Consider the following 20,947-nt stretch of genomic DNA (forward strand, 5'->3'; position numbering starts at 1 on the left):
AATTTGTCATTGTTGTGTGAGTTGTCATTTAATTCATCCAATATAAATTTAAATACATTGTTTAAATAAAGACCATGATAGCCCTATTTTGCACTATCAAGCTACAGCTTATAAATCATCTTCGAGAGATATTATCACCCCAATTCATCCTTGATTAGGTTGGATTTTTTACACTGCAAGTGGGAAGGCTTTGGCCCTCTATATGTTGATTAAAACTCCTAAATTCTCCAGCAAGTGGTCACATTAGCTCAGGCTTATGCAAGTTGGAAACTGGTAAGTTATGGAAAGTGACAGATTCCCTGCCTTGTTTTAGAATGTCAGTCAATTCAGACATTCTTTGCGCTCTTGAGATCAAAGTGCAAGGTCAGGGCCTGTGAGGGTTCCTCCACCACAGTATTTTAAAAATCCAGGAAATTTCTTCTCCCAGGAAACACAGGTATGCCAATTACTGGGAGAGATCCTATAAAGACTTCAGATAGTACAACAGGCCTTGTGACCTCCCCATTAATCCCACTCACTCCATGTGGCAAAGAGAAATAGATAGGAACGTGATCCATTAAACAGAATTAACACGAGAGGTGCATTCGATAATCTGCATGTATTAAATGTTTTCAGTAGGCAGCAGTTTCTATCAACACTCCTCGTTGTGAACAATTGTGTGCTAGCACTTGAAACATACAGGAAACATGGCTGTGAAAGACAGTATTTCAGATGAGAGGGTGTTACAAGCCATCCTATCCATCAGTCTAGTTACAGTCTGGTATAATCCATTTTTGTGCAGAGACTGAAACCCTTATGGGGCAGAATCTTGCTTGTTTTGGTTGTCCAATGTTATGTTGTGTGAGCAGTTACATTTGTTTCTGACCTTGTGCAGTGAGGCATTCATCACCTCCATTTCAACTGGGCTATCTCTGATTGTGCAATGACAAGGTGGAAATCATGCAGGGCTCTACCAGTAGAGTGCTCACACTGACCATAGGTGTTATGCTCACATTGTAGTATTGGCTCTGCAGTGTACCATTGGCTGTACCCTGGTCTCTGGACATGGGTACATGTCCCATGTCATCAGCAGCCCTTGAACTGGCTGCTGATCTGCACTGGATCTGAAGCAATTCTGTTCCACTCATTTCAGTGGGAGGATATTTGCAGAGAACCAAAGGAGGTAGGGGGAAACAGAAATGCTCTGCTTCCATTTTTCTGCCCTGCCAGGTTTCAGATTCCCTGGAATCTCAGATATTGGCATCTTCTGTGATGACAGATAGGATTGCTTTGCCACTCTACAATTGTAAAAACAATTGCATTGCGATTGTTTTCATGGCAAATAAGAGAAATCTCACCAGTGCCATTTCTATTACTGTGCAATCTGCGATGTAATGAAGAAGTCCATGATTGCTCAGCTGTGCCTAAATGGACTCATAAGACCACTGATTGGCCGTGTTTAAAATGGGAGTAGTATTAGTCACAGAGTCCAGTTGCCCAGAGCCAATGAAAATATTAATCATATAATTGGGGAAGGAATTGTAAAACTCAAAATATAGCACAATTTTGCTGAGATTGTGAAGGAATTTGTTGTGAAAGAGTATTTACTCATACCACTACCCTATTTTAAGTGATGCTATTTTGAAACAATTTTTAACTTCGCTTTTTGTTTTTAATTCCATTTTCCAGTCCACCATTCTCAGGCCCAGACCCCATGAAAACATACAACATCATACTAAGGGGGATTGACATGATTGAATTTCCAAAGAAGATTGCCAAAAATGCTGCTAACCTAATTAAAAAACTATGCAGGTAAACACTTAAATACCTCAGTAGCTTTGTCAAAAAGGGAATATAATAATACTTCTTGGTGTTTTGATGGGCTCTGTTGTTCTTTTTATTCTTAGGTATTTATTGCCAACATATTTTACATGATTCCTGAGTAATTCAGTAACATTCTGTTCAACTAACCATTGTTATTTGTCAAATTAATGGGAAGACAGAAAAGGGGTATATACACTATATTTAAAGATGTTGTTCCAAAAAGCTACAAAGACAACCAATTTTTCCGTAAACAGTATCCCAGATTCAAGGCAGGGTGGGGGGAGTCTAACAATGAATGGGCAATATTTTTTTCCAACAGCAAACTATTGTAATGTTAACCACAGTAAACAAATTGACTGCTATTTCTCTATAGCAATTTTCTATGAAGTTCTTATGGTAGTTAAATAATACACTTAAAGGTTCACTAGTTCAGCTTCTGGCAAAAACACCACACCAGTCAAATTTACTTTTTTGGCAGTTCCAGCCTTCCTGTCCACACTGCTATCATCTATCACATTTTGTTCTATATGGTATATCTTTTTAATATTATACTGTAAAATATTGTTGACACTGTCTTGAACAAATTTTCTCTTGTGTTTTACAGATAATGCTTTCCCCCATTCCAAGTTTTTTTTATTCTGACTTGTAGCCACTGTAAATTGTTTGTGAGAAGAATGGCAGGATATGTCCTTTAAAAGTAAATATATTAGTAAAGGAAGGACATAAAATATGATTTCTGATTTGTTTGCTTTTAAACAGGGACAACCCATCGGAAAGATTAGGTAACTTGAAAAATGGAGTCAAGGATATTCAAAAGCACAAGTAAGTACACCTCAAACGTGAGATATTTTTTGCCATTTCTCTAGTGCCATCAGTGCATTTTATAGATGATGTGAGAAACAACAAGATCTTGCCCCAGCGATCCTACAATGTAAAATGCAGCTGAGGAAAAGAAAGATGACAAAAGTAAGAGCAATCAGTGAGCAATGTGTTTCCTCAGTAAGGGGCTTAAAACTACTTTGCTCTGTGTGTGCTTCTTGATAGGCAGGAACCATTTTTGTACAAGTGCAAATGTTTGTTTCAAGCCAAAGACGTATTCCTTTCTAAAATTCTATTCACACTGAGGGCACCATCGATGTAAGTGCTGGAGGGTGGGGAGGATTTGCCCACCTGGAGTCCTAAGCTTTTGATTTTAGTATTTATAGACTACTATATTATGTTGTAGTTTTTCCTCTCTCTCTGGGAAAAGGGCCTGAGAGTCCCCTGGGAGGTTCCTGCGAAGAATTCAGTGGATTTCATCTCTGCACCCACAACTCCTGTAACAGTATGATATTAGGGACCAAACCTAGTGAAATGCACAGATTGCATTTAGAAATGGAGCTTCCGTAAATGGTAAAAGGCCTGTATTTCTCATTGCACAAATGTCCCTCACCTCACAATTTTTAAATTAGTTTTGTGATTGCTCATCAGGAAGTAAACACAGGTTTCCTTTGCAAGACTAATTGTTCAGGTATGGACCTCTGAAGAAATACCCTTACTAAAAGACACACATGCTATCAGCTTCCAAATACTGTATGGGTTGGACATTTTGACTAGTTTCACTCTGGATAGTGTTTCAACTATCTTAAAATGAGTGTGTGCAAGGTTAGTTAACAAAGTTGTTTTCAGTGGTGGCTCATGGACTAGGATGAAGTGCACCTCATCTCAAATTTTGGAGTGGTGAGGCACCTCCTGTCACAAGCCACCTTTAGTGTTGTTGTTTTTTTAATCTTTTAAGACCACCCATGCAGGAGCGGTCCTTTATCCACATTATGTATTGCAACTGAGAGACAATATGGTTTTGCTTATGATAAAATCAGATTTTATCTTGCTGGTAGTGTATCTTTGTCCACATATGCTTAAAGAAAACATTCATCACTATTAATTTAGCATTATTCTCTTACTTAGTAAAGGAACCCTGCATCTCCTTCTGTCTAAGTGTATAATACACTCAAAAATTTAGATTAAATTCTGTGAAAATGTCATATTCTTCTTTGGTGTTTCTGTGCAACCCTAACATATCTGTACAGCATCTGTTTTGGGAAACATGGGGTTCTTCTGTTCTGTTCATTTTCTACAATGAGAGCATCTAGAAAGCACTGCTTAGAGAAAAAGAAAAGAAAAGAAATATTTTGATTTTTACCATCTATCTTATTATTTATCTTCCCCTAGTGTTAATTCCATCTGCATTGCCATTTGTTTTGTTTTTCTCAGTTCCTTTGGCACTTTTTCTGGGTATCTCTAGCCCAGGAGGTTTCCTTTCTTCATTAGCATTTGTCTTGCAGTAACAACTTGTCACTGATGGATGGGCATACCCTTTCCCTTCTCCAGCAGGGAGAAATCATTTTATGGCCTCACACAAACACTGTCAGGTCCTCACCCACCACGCAAAAAGAGGCCAGGTATCCCACAGGGAGGCCCCTCTTTATCAGAAGGCACTTACATCAGAAACCAACAATTTGACATTCTATTCCCCTCTGGTGGCCTCCAGTAGCCGTGAATTTTGTGTCGGGGTAACCTGACAATAATAAGGGTGACTAGCCTAGTGAAATGAAAAATAGGTGAGGTGTATTACTTGTAAATACTGTACTTAATATCCATTCGGCTTCACGTATGTATACAGGCAGGGATGTGGTGGCGCTGTGGGCTAAACCGCAGAAGCATGTGCTGCAAGGTCAGAAGACCAGCAGTCGTAAGATCGAATCCACCCAATGAATTGAGTTCCCATCGCTTTGTCCCAGCTTCTCACCAACCTAGCAGTTCGAAAGCATATAAATGCGAGTAGATAAATAGGTACCACCTTGGTGGGAAGGTAAAACGTTATTTCCTAGTCACGCTGGCCATGTGACAACAGAAACTGTCTTCGAACAAGCGCTGGCACTATGGCTTGAAAAACAGGATGAGCACCCACCCCCCCTAGAGTCGGACACAACTGGACTAAAAATGTCAAGGGGAACCTTTACCTTTACCTATGTATACAGGCAAGGTACATGAAGCCCAATAAATATATGGGTAGTCCATCCCTGCTCTGCAATGGGAGGCCAGTGTAATGTTTGGAGTGGTTATGCCTCCATTTGACAAACACTCATGATCTCAGACAAAAAAAAAGCAGTCAATCTGTTGTTGCAAAACTCAGTACACATTTACCTTGCTGCTGGAAAACCTTAAAGGGTAAGATTGTATCACAGATGTGTGCCTCAGCTGAGATTCAGAGCCTGTGCTAGAGACCTACTGAATCTATTATCATAACAGTTCTTGTTTGACTTTGGGGATCATTGTTTAGAAAGTGGAAATGGAAATACAGATGCCCAAGGTAGGCGTGTTGGAAGCCACGTATAGCAATAATTATGAGAACTGAACCGTTGGTTGCCATGCATATATCTTGTATCTGTTTGTATCTTGAAAAGATCAGGAATGCAGGTCGAGAAAAGAAATCTGTAGTTGTGTGACCTAACCCAATAATCTCTGCAAGCCGCAGAGAGACTCAATTTAAAATCCCACTACCAAGGAAAAGAAACTTTCTAAAATGTCTGATTCCCCGTATAACTATTTGCTGTTGCTATTTTCTTCCATGCCTCTCTCTCTCTGCTGTAGCAGTCCAACTGCTCATTTTCTTTCCTTGGAATGTGCTTCTTTTTCAAAGCTTAGCCTTCTGTGGACTACTGCAATTTTGATACTAGTTTCATCTCCTTTATCCCATCCTAGCCATTTCTTCTTTCTTCTTTACTTTTCCTCCTTGTTTGAGTCCGTTCGGTAAAACTGTGTACAGTATATACAGATCCTTCTGTAATGTTCAAACCTAAATGTTACGTACAAAACAGTAATAAACAAACGATAATTGAATTTAATATTTCTGCCCTGCCTTTCAAGGCAAAGCCTCCGAAGGTAGAACACAAAGTGAAAAGTTAGAACAATAAACTATTCATATTGATGCCACTGAGCTAAAAATGCCAATAAAAGATACAGAACCAACCAGAAACCCAGTAACGAGTACATATCAGCATGTTCAGGATTTTAAATGTTATTCATTTATTAGCTTGTTTGATCCTGCTACAATGGTCCCTGAGCCCTATTATACCCTTGTCTAATTTTCTCTTTAGGTGGTTTGAAGGCTTTAACTGGGAAGGTTTAAGAAAAGGTACGCTGACACCTCCTATAATACCAAGTGTAAGTACAGCTTTTATTCCATTTTGTGTCAGTAATTCAAACAGTGAATGAAGAAAATGCTGGAGATATTTGTTAGATCTAAACTTCCATGTGTGCTTATGGAGCTCCCATGAAAGGAGGCTCCTTCTACCTTTGTTTTTTAGGATAAGCAGTGATTACTCATGTGTAGAGCTCCCACCAGTGTTGAAGCCCATATTCATACCTTAGAACATAGACATGCAGAGGTCGATTCCAGTTCCTTTTTATAGTTTGGCACCTGTTCTTTTCCCTTTGCCAATTCACTTTTTGCCTTCCTTCTTTCTCTCCTTCCTGTTGTCTCCCCAACATAGTCTTTATTACATCTCCAACATAGTCTTTATCAGCATGTCAAGCAACTTGCCAGTCTTCTACAATCTTACACCAATGCCCAGGGCTCTGCTATAACTTCCAGACAAATTACTTTGTTTAGCGTATCAAACTTATTTCATACTCACAAACTGCATGCAATGGACTGAGCTCCCGTTGCTTTGTCCCAGCTCCTTGCCAACCTAGCAGTTCGAAAGCATGTAAATGCGAGTAGATAAATAGGTACCTTCTCGGTGGGAAGGTAAAACGGTGTTCCCTAGTCACGCTGGCCACGTGACAACGGAAACTGTCTTCGGACAGGCGCTGGCTCTACAGCTTGAAAAGCGGGATGAGCGCCGCCCCCTAGAGTCAGACATGACTGGACTAAAAAATGTCAAGGGGAACCTTTACCTTCCCTCTTATTTGTGGTAGCTAGCTGGATAGTTCAGTAGTTTAGGTATCTGGCTGTAGAGCCAGAGGTAAGGAGTTCAATTCCCCACTGTGCCTCCAAGAGAAAAGCCAGCCTGAGTGGCCTTGGGCAAGCTGCACAGTTCTAGGGCACTCCCAGAAGAAGAGATTGGTAAACCATTTATGTGTATTCCTGGAAAGGGTAACTTCTTTCATTGTAACATTGTCAATGCTTCCCAATGTTGCGTTTTATTGGTGACTCATCCTCAGAATCAGAGGACTGGTAACCCACATTGTATGTACTCAAGATGTCTTTAATTCTGCCCACACACATATCAGATGATCAGCACTAGAGATGGGGACAAATATAAAAACGGATCAGTTTTTCTGACGAATATAGCTGATTCGTCATATATTCGTCGATCAATATTTGTAAAATTTTAAATCAGGACGAATATGGCTTGACAGATATTTCCTAGGTTTTATTCGTTGATCCGTTCTTATTCATCTATATTCATTACCCCTTTTGGGGACCTCTCTGAGCTTGCTGCCGCCAATTCGAAGCTCTGGCCAATCAGGACAGAGATCCTGGATTGGCATGTCCGGCAGCCAATAGCGCTGCAGAAAGGTGTATCTACTTTTACAGACGCTTCATATAAGCTTTTCCCGTCCATCCATTCCCCACTTCTGTTCATGCTCTCTGGCATGAGAACAGTTGCTGCTTGCTGGCTTACTGGTGCTCTTATGGTTTCGCTTTTGCGGTAGCAAAGCAGAGACTTATATTTTTCTTTTTCATCATCAATCATCATCAATGGTTGCTGTGGGTTTTTCGGGCTCTTTGGCCATGTTCTGAAGGTTGTTCATCCTGACATTTTGCCAGTCTCTGTGGCCGGCATCTTCAGAGGATTGGAGTAGGAACTCTGTCCATGCTCTGTTGCTGTTTGTTGGATAGATGAGTATTTATAGCTTTGGGAACAGCTTTTGTCCTTTTTTGGAGAGAGCATGAGCAACATGTTTTTGTTGTGGATGTATTGTTGTGATAAGGGGGGAGAGATTATCTGTCACTGTGGTTGATGGGTGTCTTTAGCTGGTCTTTGTTGTGCAATGATCCCTGGTCCTTGTGGCTGGGTAGAGTTTGTTGAACTTTTGCATGCTGTATTTTTCAGTATTGGGAGCTAGGCCTTATTTAGTTTTAGGCCTTCTTTTTTTTTGAAGTTCTGTTGATGTTTATGGATTTCAATGGCTTCCCTGTGCAGTTGAACATAATGATTGCTGGTGTTGTCTAGTACTTCAGTATTTTGAAGTAGAATTTCCTATTCAGTTTGTTTCAGGGCATGTTCAACTACTGCCAATTTTTCTGGTTGTTTTAGTCTGCAGTGTCTCTCATGTTCTTTGATTCTGGTGTGAATGCAGCGTTTTGTGGTTCCAATATATACCTGGCCACAACTGCAAGGTATCCGGTATACTCCTGCAGTGGTGAGGGGGTCTCTTTTGTCCTTTGCTGACCATAACATTTGCTGTATTTTTGTGGTGGGTCTGAATACTGTTTGTAGGTTGTGTTTTTTCAAAAGTTTCCCCATGCGGTCCGTGACCCCTTTGATGTATGGCAGAAATACTTTATTTGTGGGTGGTTGTTTTTCCTCTTCAGTTTGGCGTTTATTTATTTATTTATTTATTTCATTTCTATCCCGCCTATCTGATCATATTAGACCACTCTAGGCGGCTTACAATAAAAAGCAACAATATAATTTTAAAAAACGTTACACCTGAACAAAGATAGAGATCGAAAAGAGATATAGAGAAAAAAGATCGTCAGGAGTTTTCTGTGTTGTTTCCTGGTTTGATGGCTCTTTTGATTTCATTCTTGGAATAGCCATTCGCCTGTAGGACCCAATTCAGATGGTTGAGTTTGGTGCTGAGAAATTGAGCTTCACAGTTCCAAGTTGCACGGTCTACCAGTGTTTTGATTTTGCCTCTTTTTTTTGTCATGGATGGTGGTTGGAATTCCTTCAAGAATACAAATCATCATCAACTTTACTGAGACTTTGGGGAGGGATTTCAGGTAGCTTAGGCTACTTCTTTGGAAGGGCTTAATTTTATTTCAAATTTAAATCAATCAAACCTTTTTCCCCTGGAAGAGAGAGAGAGAGAGAGAGAGAGAGAGAGAGAGAGAGAGTGTGTGTGTGTGTGTGTGTGTGTGTGTGTGTGTTTTGTCTGGGGGGACTGTCGTCATGTGACTGTGGAATCTCTTTTCCTTTATATTCAGTTTTCAAAAGTTTATTTTAGGAGAATCATTTTTTCCTTTCCCCAAATTGGTTGTGTGTATGTGTGCATGTCTAGGTGGGAGGATTATTCAGTTTTCAAAAGTTCATTTTAGGGAGGCTTGTGTCTCTCAGGCACAGTGGGTGGGGTGGAATTTGGTGGGTGGGTGGATCCATCATTTCTTTTTCCTCTAAAACATGTGTATGTGTGTGTGTGTGTGTGTGTGTGTGTGTGTGTGTGTGTGTGTGTGTGTGTGTGTGTGTCTGTGTCTGTGTGTGTGTGTGTCTGTGTGTGTGTCTGTGAGACTGAGACTTAGCTGGCAGTACTTTTCTTTTTGGACTTTTTTGGCTTCTCTGCCACAGTAGGTCGGGGGAGATTTTTCCTAATTACATTATACTGAGGCAGGCAGGTCACATTTTAGTAAAAGAATTACACCACCATCACTCTAAAAATAAAATTACACACACACACTCTGACCCTCTACAGTATTGATGTTGAAGATTTCTGCCACTACTTTCTTGCCCAATGGGCAAAGTTTACTTTTCTGTCAATTGCCTCAGTGCCCAATGCCTATTAAGACATGCTTTCCTGCCTACTTTGGAGCCAACTACCGCAGCACCCGATGGGGCAACACACTCTGCTTTCGGTCCCATGCACAAACTACCCAAACGAATTAGCACAGCTCACCAGTGGCCCCGTGGATTAACCGCTGTAGTAGCAGCACATCCAGGCTCTGCCCCATCCAAGCCTGTCCAAGCGTCACCCCTTGCCCCATTGCGCAGCTTCAGATTGCAGACCTAATCTCATTTTTCAACCCATGCCAAGACAGCCAGCCTTTCCAAGCCCTCCAAAACCTCTGAGGGCTATCTTTGTTGGTAACACACAGTTGGCAACGCTTTGCCAACACTTTGTTGGCAACACAGTCTACATTGCTGCTGCCAACTTCCTCATGTGGTGAGCATGACTAGGCACAGAACGCCAACACCATTAGTAGTACCTTCCCAATGAGGTGGAGCAATTCACCTGCTAATAAGTGTTGCTTGCCTCCTTTTGTTTTCAGAAACAAACAACACACCTCTATGGTCACCTTTTGCTAATCCCCATCCAGGCCTGTCCAGGCATCCCCGTGCCAAAAGGGCCAGGCTGAGCCCCACTCAAGCCTGTCCAGGCATCACCCCATCACACAGCTTCAGTTTGCAGTCCTGATCAGGCTCCAAAAGCCTCGTGACCTGATGGGGCAGGACACGCTACTTTATTGCTGCCAACTACCTCAGTGCCCAATGCGGCCAAATAAGCCTGCTTTCCTGCTGCCTTTTCCTTCAGTGCCTGATGGGGCCAAAAGAGCCTGTTTTCCTGCTGCCATGTGCCTCAGTGCCCAACGGAGCCAAAAAGCCTGCTGTGCTGCCAAATACCTCCTTTCCTCCCATCATCCTGAGGGCAAACTCTACTTCACTGGCAAATGTAATGTTGTGCTGAGCTGAAGACAAACTCCATACCTCATGCATGCCTCTGCCAAAGGGACCTGTCATTCTGCTGGAGCTAAATATAACTACCTCAATGCCGTGGGCACAGCTTCTGTGCCGTGTGGTAAACTCTCCTGGAGGGACCCAATTTGTGGGTGAACAACTTGGAGTTCCAATATCCAATCTTCACCAAAGTTGGCAGGCATGTTGGGAAAAGACATAGGAAGCTCCATTGTGATTGTGGATTCTTTAAGTAACTGGGGGGAGCTTTCCTGGGGGGGTCTTCTTTGTGACTATATAACTTGGGGTTCCGTGATCCTATGTCCACCAAACTTTCAGGAATTGTACAAAGGTGTCTGAGGAAGCTTCCCTGCAAATTTGGTGTCTCTAAATCATCAGGGGCCAATGTTATAGCCATTTAAAGTGCAAACCAATTGATTTGTTGAAGAATATTCATATATTCGTATTCGTTGATCTGTTAACCTTGATGAACAATGGATCAAAACAAATTTGATTTGTCCATTGTCCCCATCTCTAATCAGCACCAGTAGTCCAGTTATTGCTGGACACAGCTCCCACACCAGGATGGATCCTGCAAGTATGTGTGTGTCTGTGTGTGTCTGTGTGTGTGTACACGAGGATGCTTGTAATAGGATTCATTTCCCCTCCCCACAGTACATGGGTTTTTTCAGATTTCCTTTGGTAAGGCAGTGTATTTAAATATTCTCAAATTACCAGTAGTTCTTCCATGTGTTTTGTTGCTGTGCCATCAAGTCAGAACTGACTTACAGTGACCCTAATAGGACTTTCAAGGTAAGTGAGATATGTAAGGAGTGTTTTTTTTTTCAGTTCTGCTCCCCATTGAGTTTCCATGGCTGAGTAGGGATTTGAATCTGGGTCTCCCGGGTCCTAGTCTGTCACTGTATTCACTACACCACACTGGATACCCCAGTTGTAAGTCTAGCCATTGCACATCCTGGAAATAATAGCTGTTCATGCAGTTGTTTTCTTAGAAGAGTAGGTTCCCTTCTTTCGTTGGGTCTTACCTGTTAACACTCTCTCATCTTCCACAGAGAGTGAGAAGTTCCAGGGGCAGCACTGCTTGGTTTAGCTTCCTTTGGATTAAGAGAGAACTGTAAACTTATAATGTCATTGCATTGTTTGCTTTGTTTACAAATATGCAGACCTTATGTCAAGGCAGACAAGCACTTGTGCATCAGCCTGTCCCCAGAAGATAGTATTCACCCCACAGTCTAAGATGTTTTGCCTTTAACCAACACATAGCTTCCTCTTTCCCCTCTATCTTATAAAAAATTAACAATGGGCAAAATCTTGTTGGAGTAAAGTAGTGCTGGGATAAACTGGATCCAGTGCTGGAAATACTTAATGTAACTAATTAAAAGTTTCCTATTCCCTCCCCCGTTCCAGGCTCCCAGACTTTCTATGGCTTCCTTTTTCCCTGGGGAAGCCTTTGGGAAACCTGGAATGGGAGGAAGCCTTTAATAATTAAAAAAAAAACATGGTGCCATATCACCACTGGCAGTCCTGATCTTGCCAGCAGCTATCTGACAGTTACAGTTGGCTATTAAAGGATTCTCTAACCGTCCTCTCCAGAGACTCTCAAAGGCTTCCTCAAGAGCCCTAGGGAGCCTCAGAAACTGAAAAAAGAGGAATGAAGCTTTTATTTAGTTTATATTAATTGTTTTCTGGTGCCTTGTCCATTTTATGCTGGCATAATTTAGTGCAACAGGATTTTGTCCAACGTTTCTCTTCTCATTTTGTTTTTGAAATGTACTTTTATAATCAGTCAAACAAATTAAACATATATTTACACATTTACTCATTACACAGATACTTCACCGGCAGTACCAGCAGGTAGGGATTCCATGTTTTCACTGACTCTGTTGATCAGTTATACACCATTGATTTTTTTTAACTATTTTGTATCAGTGACTTCCATCTGTCTAAACAGAATATATACTTTGCATTTTTCTCTGTACTCCTGGCAGCTCATGGAGAATTTGTGGGACTCCAAGATGTTGTTGTTTGCAACTCCCATCATTCCAGCACTGACTCTTATTGCCCAACCTATTAGGAGCTGCAATCCAGTAACATCTGAAAGGGCACACATTTCCAATTTCTAGCTCAACTATTTCCAACCATATCAATTTTTTCTGATTAGTTATATTCTCATAGTTCTTGATACATCTTCAATAGTTTTGCAAGCACTATTATATATAAAACTAGTTCTGGCTATTTTTACGCAATTAAATGAACACAGCACTTGGTTCATTTCCAAGATGTAATGAGAATGTTCATTTATTATCCCTTTCATTGAATTTTAGTGCTTACTTACACCTTCCACTACATACGAGGAAAACGTGTTCTGTATCTTGATGAGCCCACTATTTCGCTCATCCTTTCTACATTGCTGGTGTTTCTAAGCTGTTAACTATCATGATAAGCTGCTGTATCTCACAGACAATCTTGATTCATGTTCCTGCCATAGGAAAGCATGTTCTAGTCAGAGGATCATCAACACCCATTAGGAAATGTACATTATTTCATCAAATCTGAAAATATGAGGAAAAACCCATGAAATCACAGAAATCAAGAAGAAAGGCTCACAAAGCTACATAAAGTTGTAATATGTTAAATGTTATCCATATTAATACTTTTGTTTTTATGTCTGACTGCAAAGAATAAACTCACAACTGTCTGGATATATGTGGCAAAATGAAGCCATAGTTTTGAAACTGTCTAAAGGTCCTATATACAGCACCTTACATGTGAATCATCATCAGCAAATGGTACCAACAGTTTTAATTTTCTTTATTGGGCAGGTTGCATCGCCAACAGATACAAGCAATTTTGATAGCTTCCCTGAGGACAATGATGAACCACCACCTGATGACAACTCAGGATGGGATATAGACTTTTAATGTATTTCTCTACCTGCTTCTGCCTTGCTGAAGACAGCTTCCTAAGACATGGCTGCCAGCAGACCTGAAGGAATTGGGAAGGATTAGTGCTCGGGGTCACCATGATGCCTTGATTGATGCTGCTACAGTAACTACAGTGGCATTAGGACTTCTTGCTTAGATGATAATAGTGCTCTTCACATGTTTTCTGTTTGAACTTAACATAGCAGTTGACATGGTGGTCCTGAAGCAAAGCCTTTTTCATCGGTAATTAAATGTGTTTTCTATCACTGTAATGAACTTGCTATGCTCCCGTTGTAATTTGAAAGTTGGTAGAATACGATGCACATCGTTCTAACAGCAAGACCATTTTCTTTACTGCTAATTCTATTCTAGAGTGTTAAGTACTGTAGCTTATTCTACCCAGTAGAGGCTACAGTATGGAAACTGGGGTACTCCCCAACTGCAAAATGAGCGTATTGAGCCTTTTAAAGTAGGCCAACATATTAAACCAAGGAGGACCATAGAGCTAGATCAAGGAGCTCATGTCAAAGCAATGCTACATGTTGTCTTTCTTTTTAGGCCGTATTCATGACAAGAATGAATGTTACCTTCTTCCATTTTTTTTAAAAAAAAATTCTGATGTGCTTTTACCCCTTCAACTGAAAACAAAAGCACAACTGCTACAGTTTCTGTTGAACTGTTAAAGCAAGTCTGGGTCGGCCAGTTCTCACATGTACCTGAGAACAAGATTTATCTAACATTTAATTTTGTTGGTACAGCTACATAAGAGCATGTAGAAAGTTATTTGTAAAACTATTCATTTTACACATATATATTAATGATATGTAAAGAAAAAATATGTTTGTCAAAAAGGTCCTAGATAGGAAATGACAGCAGCCAACTGGTCTAATAGGCATTAACACTGAGTTTAAAAATAATATTTATCTTTCAAAGCCCAATGAGGGAACATGCAAGATTCACTGCATATTATATAGGTGCTATGTACATTTTTCATCTGCAACATAATCATACATCCAATGTCATTTTTCAGGAAAAAATGTAGCAAGAGATATTGTCAACTAAAATCCAAATGCACACCTCCTCTCTCTCTCTCTCTCTCTCTCTCTCACACACACACACACACAAACACACACTCCTTCACAGCATTGCTGCCATTTTGTTTTTCTTCTTTTTTACAGACCCTCTTCATAACATTGTTATCTGACTATAAATTTCTTTCAAAAATTAAGTATATCAACTCTCTCTGTAAAAGTGTCAATCAACTTAAAATAAGGGGTGCAATGTAAGTGAGACTTAGCCCTTCAAAATCCCAGTTCATTGCAAAGGGAAAATTAAGCACATGCTTAAATATACCCTATTGAAAACAATGGTCCACTGTTGGTAAACCATACCCATTAGGCATGTGTCTTCCAACATACTGTTTGCACTACTTTGACAATAATAGATCATAAAAATGTGAAGCAATGGCAGCAATCTCAGTGAAGGGTTCCATACCTACCATCAACTGCCCATTTCCAATATAGTTCCACCTTACACAAACTATAAAAAATAACCATATTGTATATATTAAATCTTTTTATTAGCTCAACAAAAATACCAAACAACCCATGCTTCCAATATGTTGTCACATAATATTCAATGCCACTGACAGTGATCCCATCTGTCTAGTCCTTCATCATTCTCATTATGTTCAAAAACATGATTACTAAAAAGTCACAACCTTCTCATTCTTTTGAACCCAACAAAAGCAAGTTTCATCCCTAGTTTTCCCCTTTACAATTTAGACCTATTGAATTCAAAGTTCTCCTGGCTTCTGCTTCCTTGCTATTTGTTTGGCCTCTTCCAGTATCTGAGCTTTTAATGGGTGGAATCCAGAGTTAGGGTGTGATTAGATAGAGATATAACTTGTGTTTTGGACGATTTGCGGCACAGTCCAGCCCAAGCTGCTTTCTGGCAATCAGAGGATATACAAGAAATCATGAAGTAGCCCAACACTGCTCTGTGCCCGGTCCAGATCCAGATCTCCTCTTTTTTGGAGCTGGGCTGAAGAGATTCCTATATGCATGGAAAAGTCGTTTCAAGGGAGATCACTGCTAGCAAAGGGATCTTTTTCAGGATGGTCATCCCCAATTCTATATTGCTGCCAGATCACACCCATAGTTGCACATAGGTGACAATCCTCTAATACTTACCTGAGAATAAGTCCCATAAAACCCAATGTGGTTTAATGCGAGATAGTCATTTGTACCTGTAGTTCCCAACCTTGGGTCCTCAGATGTTCTTGTCGACAACTCCCAGAAATCTGCTTCTAGTGCTGAAGACTTCTGGGTAGTTAGTCTAATAACATCTGGAGATCCAAGGTTGGGGACCACTGATGTATACAACTGGGTTATAAGGGAGGTTTGAAATCAGTGGGAAGTAAGTCATGATTGACTTATGTTGGTTTCACAACATTACACAACAGTCCTAATCATACTTAAGCAGAATTAACCCTATGTTCACTGGAGTTTATTCCAAGAAACTATATATACCCTCAGTCTAGTTAGCTACTTTTTTAAATTGACTTTTTGTTTTTTGTTTGTGTGTGTGTGTTTTGTTTTTGTTTTGTTGTTGTTGTTGTTCCCAAATCAATATTTTCCATTGCCTGCCCCATACAAATAGGCTTCTGTCGTAGCATGTTAGGAAAGGAAATGTAAATTTTCTGGAGAAGAAGACAGATCATGGCTTTCCTTGCACTTACATCCATTTGGTAGTGAAGTCATTAAAATTTGACACTGGTATATATAAGAACAGGGATGGAGAACCTGTGGCCTTCCAGATCTTCTTGGGTGACCATTTCCATCAACCCTAAGCATCATGGCCCATAGTAAGGGAGCTACGGGCCAACAAGACTTAAAGAGCCACAGTCTGTTCAGTCCTGGTTTAGAGCATGTTTTGGCCCCCCTTTACTCCTGATAAAAAAGTATCAAGACAATTGTGTTATTATAATTACCGGTGATGCTATTGGCCAAATGAAATTATGATGAAATGCCAACCAGCAGTGTAGATCACTGGTTCTTAACCTTGGGTTACTCAGGAGTTTTGGACTGCAATTTGCAGAAGCCTTCACCACCAACTGTGCTGGCTGGGGTTTCTGGGAGTTGCAGTTCAAAAACATCAGAGTAACAAAGGTTAAGAACCACTGGTGTAGATGACCACACACAACGAAACAGCCCAGGATTAGCTCTTGGCCTCCAGTGTGTAGAGTCAGGTTTTGATGTCTGTAGTGCTATTGGGATCCAGCTATAAAGCAAGCATTGTAGCACTACTTAGAGTGTGCTTTAGCATTTCCAAGTATTGACTTGCAAACACACATGAGCACACAGACACACAACTTCTCTCACACAGATTCTCATGAGCTGTTTAGCATTGTTTGGGCCAATGCTGAAATAAGCAGGAGCTATGAAGCTTTTGTAGGCCAGGATGGGGGTGCAGGACAAATGGTTTTATTTTAATTTCTGGATTCTGGTCAAGCTAAATAAGCTTAAATGAATATTTGCTTAATAAACATTAGCATTTTTAAAGTATCTTTAAAAAATTACGTCTAGTAAAAAGTTAAACAAGAATAAAGGATTCAGTGCCCAGAATCCTGTTCAATATTTATGGACATGTCTCTCCAGCTACAGAAGCAGCTGTTGTGAGCTGATGAAATGCTGGCTGAGTGGCTGGTAGCAAGGAATCAGAAACTCATCTGGTTGTTATAACAACTTCCACAGCTGGAGCTCCTCGTACATGTAAATACTGAACAGGATACTAACTTAAAATATTTAAGGCTTGGGGTCCTCTGTGTAAAAATAACAAGAAAATTTACTTTGATTTCACATACTAAACCCTTTCTTTCTCTTTTACCCTAAATTTGTTCATCATTCTTACTTTGCTTAAAGGTGCAGGGAAGCATATACAATATGTACTCCATTTCAGAGCTATCCTGTTTCAGTTTGGTCTGACAGTTCCTCACATTTGTGGTGTTACCCACAGCTTGAATAAAATGCAATAGTTTGTCCAATAAGTAAATGCATTTGCTGTTTTCTAGGATACACAACCTCTGTTAGTTCAGGTCCCTAAAAATTAGTTTCACAGCTTTTAAATTTTGTATCAATAAGAAACAAGAAGCGCTGCACCACTTCTTGATCACTTCTGCTGCTTGTTAATTATGTGTGACACAGCATTTGCTATGTTTCTGAATTAGTTGTGTACAACAAATTTAATACATCATTCTAAATGTACAATCTAAACATTTATGTGCTATCTGATAGAGGCAGATGATATCAGGGCTGAAACAATCATGATCAGAACTCACCTTTCTGTATTACAGTTGAAATCTCTTCCACAAAGCACTTTCTGCATCTCACCTAAGACAAGTGATTTGTATCCTATGAGTGAACTAAATTGCAAAACATGTTCATTGCGGTTGTCCATTCCTGGTTATATACAAAACCACATGCTGTCTGTACACTAAAGCAGTTCTGAAGATAATGGGGCCATCCCAATTCCCTCCCCAAAAAGAATGATCATACAGACTAATTAAAAAATATTTATGCAAGGAAAGTTTTAGAGTAAGCTTGGTATGAATTATAATGCTTGATCCCTCCTGTTTGTCCTTGAGCCGCACTGAATAACAGTGTGGTGTGCACTTAATACAAATTTATTTTCTCATAATGACTCGCCTGCATCTTCTTTAACAAATGTATTTTAAATAACTTAAACTAGCATATGTATATTAGTAAAACCTGCATTTATAAGTAATATATTTTATTTTTACACACACACGCACACACACATATACAAATATATATAAAATCACTGACACATTCATATGTACGATTTCTTCCAACTGATCCACCTCTTACTTTTTCTGCTCAGTCCAGAAGTGGGATCCTATGGTTTAGTTTTTTATCCCCAGCTGTAATGTGAACTAACATTGAACACGTGAATTAAGGTTGCAGTGTTGTAAATGTCCTTAACCCCACCACACTCACCAGTTGCCACTGGCAAGCACAGAAAGAAATCTAATCCAGGTATAATGAGCTTCACATTATAGCTGGGAGAAGTAAAGCTACCATGTCTGCTTTTCGCAGAATCTTCCTAGAGAAAGAAGTATGTGGACAACCTATTATTTAAAGCTGCAGTCCTTAGAGAACCTCGCTCATGAGTAAGACCCATTCATTTTGGTAGAGTAGACGCCCTAATGTTTTTGGGATTGGGACCTCAGCTGTCCTTTAATATATGGGATGATGGTGAACTTGCATAAAAATAAATTGCTGTCATATTTAGGACACCTTTGCTACAACTGGGTTCTAAAGGTACAGTTGAGCTGTAGCTTATTACAGTGCTGCATTATCCACAGAAAACTCTTATTTAATAATAGGACCACAAGCAAATATTTATGTAAATAGATATTTTTTCGTGTTGATATTTTGTGGTATACATATAGCTTTTTATTTAGAACTTCACTGCATTATTCATTCATTTTCTTATTTGTACGGTAATGTTTTTAGATCAACGTAGACTTGAATTAATGTCATATTTGTCAGTATTACTGAAACTTATGTCAACTGTACCGTTGTCCATCTGTCCCATAGTTTAGGACATCATCTGGTTATTTGGCATTGTTGCAAGTGCCTTAAATTCACGGCATCCTATTAAAAAAATACAAAATTTGGTGTTATGCTGCATGACAAAGACAAACACACCTCAAAATGTTGTCCTTTCTTAGCTTGCTGCGTTTTACAGTTCTTTCGGCTAACAGTTTATAAGCCTTTATTATATAATATTGATGAATTACAGAAATGATGAAGTCGTTCTCTTATTTCTGTTATAAATGTACCAGAGCTGTGTATCTGTTAATGAGATACAGCGTCATTTCTGTGAAATGTATAAATGTATGTGCAGGTCAAATTAATATATGACATACTATCAGTCTGTATACAGGTATTCCTGTTTTGCTAAGCTGTGCAAATTTTAAAACTGTAGTGCAGTAAAAGTTCTAACATAACACATTTTATAATAGATTCCATTGCAAAAATGTTCCAGACAGACCAAGGATTTGCATATTGACTGTACGACTGACATCAAACACAAACAATATTCTTCTCATTATGAAACCAATGACTGCAAAAGGGGTGATTCTTGTTGCACCACTGAACAAAACAGGACCAGTGCTTTCTATGGGTGGGATGTGGATTTACTTACTCTTACAGTAGACCCACTGAACTAAGTGGAACTTAGATGTAAGTCCCATTAATTCAGTGGATCTACTGAAAGTATAACTAAATCTGGATCCAACTCTATTCATTCTTGTATATGCAAACTGTTTCTGAGACAAACTCTCAGTAGTATATCTGGAAAGCAAAACACTGAAAATGTGTTCTTAGTCCTTTTCCTCTGCAAACAGTCCACTCCACAGTACTGAGACACTGATGTTTCAGACTTTAATAGCAAAGGGAACTCAGTTTAAAGTTGCCTACTAGCGTACATATTTCAACATATGCTGTTTTTACACTGGTGGTTTCCTTTATAATATTACTGGCTCTTTTTTTCCTTTGGCTTTCTTCTTACTGAAGATTCTACATAAAAGAGAAGAATTTAATTTTATTTGTCCAAGGTACACTTTCATCAAATGGTCATTGACCAGTTGCACTCTTTTGATGTAGACTGAAGAAAAAAAACCTTTTTATCATAAAATTAACTGCTTTTGTTTTGCTCTGTATTTTCCCTGCAGCTGTAATTGCCGAGTGCCTGTTGTATACTTTATAGAGTTGAAATTAAAAAATTACTTTTGAATGTTGCTGCTTTATGTCACATTTCTGGCTTCTGGATCATTATCATTGAAATGGGAATCCCAGTATCCCTTTATTTTGTTCCCCATCACACACATACAGAGAGAGTAGTTGTATGCCAAAAGGTCAGTTTTGTCTCTTGGTTTAGAGGCAGTTATCCATCTGTAAATCTATTTATTTATTTATTTATTCCATTTATACCCCGCCTATCTGGCCATTGCAACCACTCTAGGCGGTGGCTTACAACACAAAATACAAGAAAAATATAAGGAATTTTTACACAATTAGAGAATTCTACAAGATAGAGAGCAAACAAAATAAATCATAATAGAGAAAGAAGGGAAGGAAGTCAGGAATTAACTGGGGGGAAGGCCACATTTTTAGTTGGTTTTTAAAAATACCCAGCAAGGGAGCTGCGCGAATCTCTGGAGGCAGACTGTTCCAGAGGCGAGGAGCCACCACTGAGAAGACCTGGTTTCTGGGTTTTTTCTTCTGGGCCTCCCTCGGCGTCATCTCCTGACCCGCATGAGTGATACGGGTAGAACTAGGTGGGAGTAAGTGTTCCACCAAGTATCAAGGCCCTAAACCGGTCAGGGCTAGGTGGGTGTAAATGTTTTTTGGTTCCTTTTTCTATATATGCAGACTTACCTAAATCTGCCTATTTCTTCAGAGATATGGTGAGGAGAAAAAGATCATCAAAAATTCAAATATGGAAGAA

General features: G+C 39.6%; 1 protein-coding gene across 2 annotated transcripts in view; it reads left to right on the plus strand.

Annotated features, from left to right (window-relative positions):
* The window catches only part of PRKG1 (protein kinase cGMP-dependent 1), an 833,788-nt gene extending 813,555 nt beyond the window's left edge, over positions 1-20,233 (plus strand). For both annotated transcript variants that reach the window (XM_072995266.2, XM_072995265.2), the window contains exons 15-18: positions 1,669-1,791; positions 2,563-2,625; positions 5,943-6,009; positions 13,310-20,233. In XM_072995266.2, coding sequence (XP_072851367.1) covers positions 1,669-1,791; positions 2,563-2,625; positions 5,943-6,009; positions 13,310-13,408 — 352 coding nt within the window. In that variant the 3' untranslated portion in view covers positions 13,409-20,233. The remainder of the gene's footprint in view (positions 1-1,668; positions 1,792-2,562; positions 2,626-5,942; positions 6,010-13,309) is intronic.
* The last annotated feature ends 714 nt before the right edge of the window (positions 20,234-20,947 follow it).

This window comes from Pogona vitticeps, chromosome 3 (genome assembly GCF_051106095.1).
Source record: "Pogona vitticeps strain Pit_001003342236 chromosome 3, PviZW2.1, whole genome shotgun sequence".
Taxonomy (NCBI): Eukaryota; Metazoa; Chordata; class Lepidosauria; order Squamata; family Agamidae; genus Pogona; species Pogona vitticeps.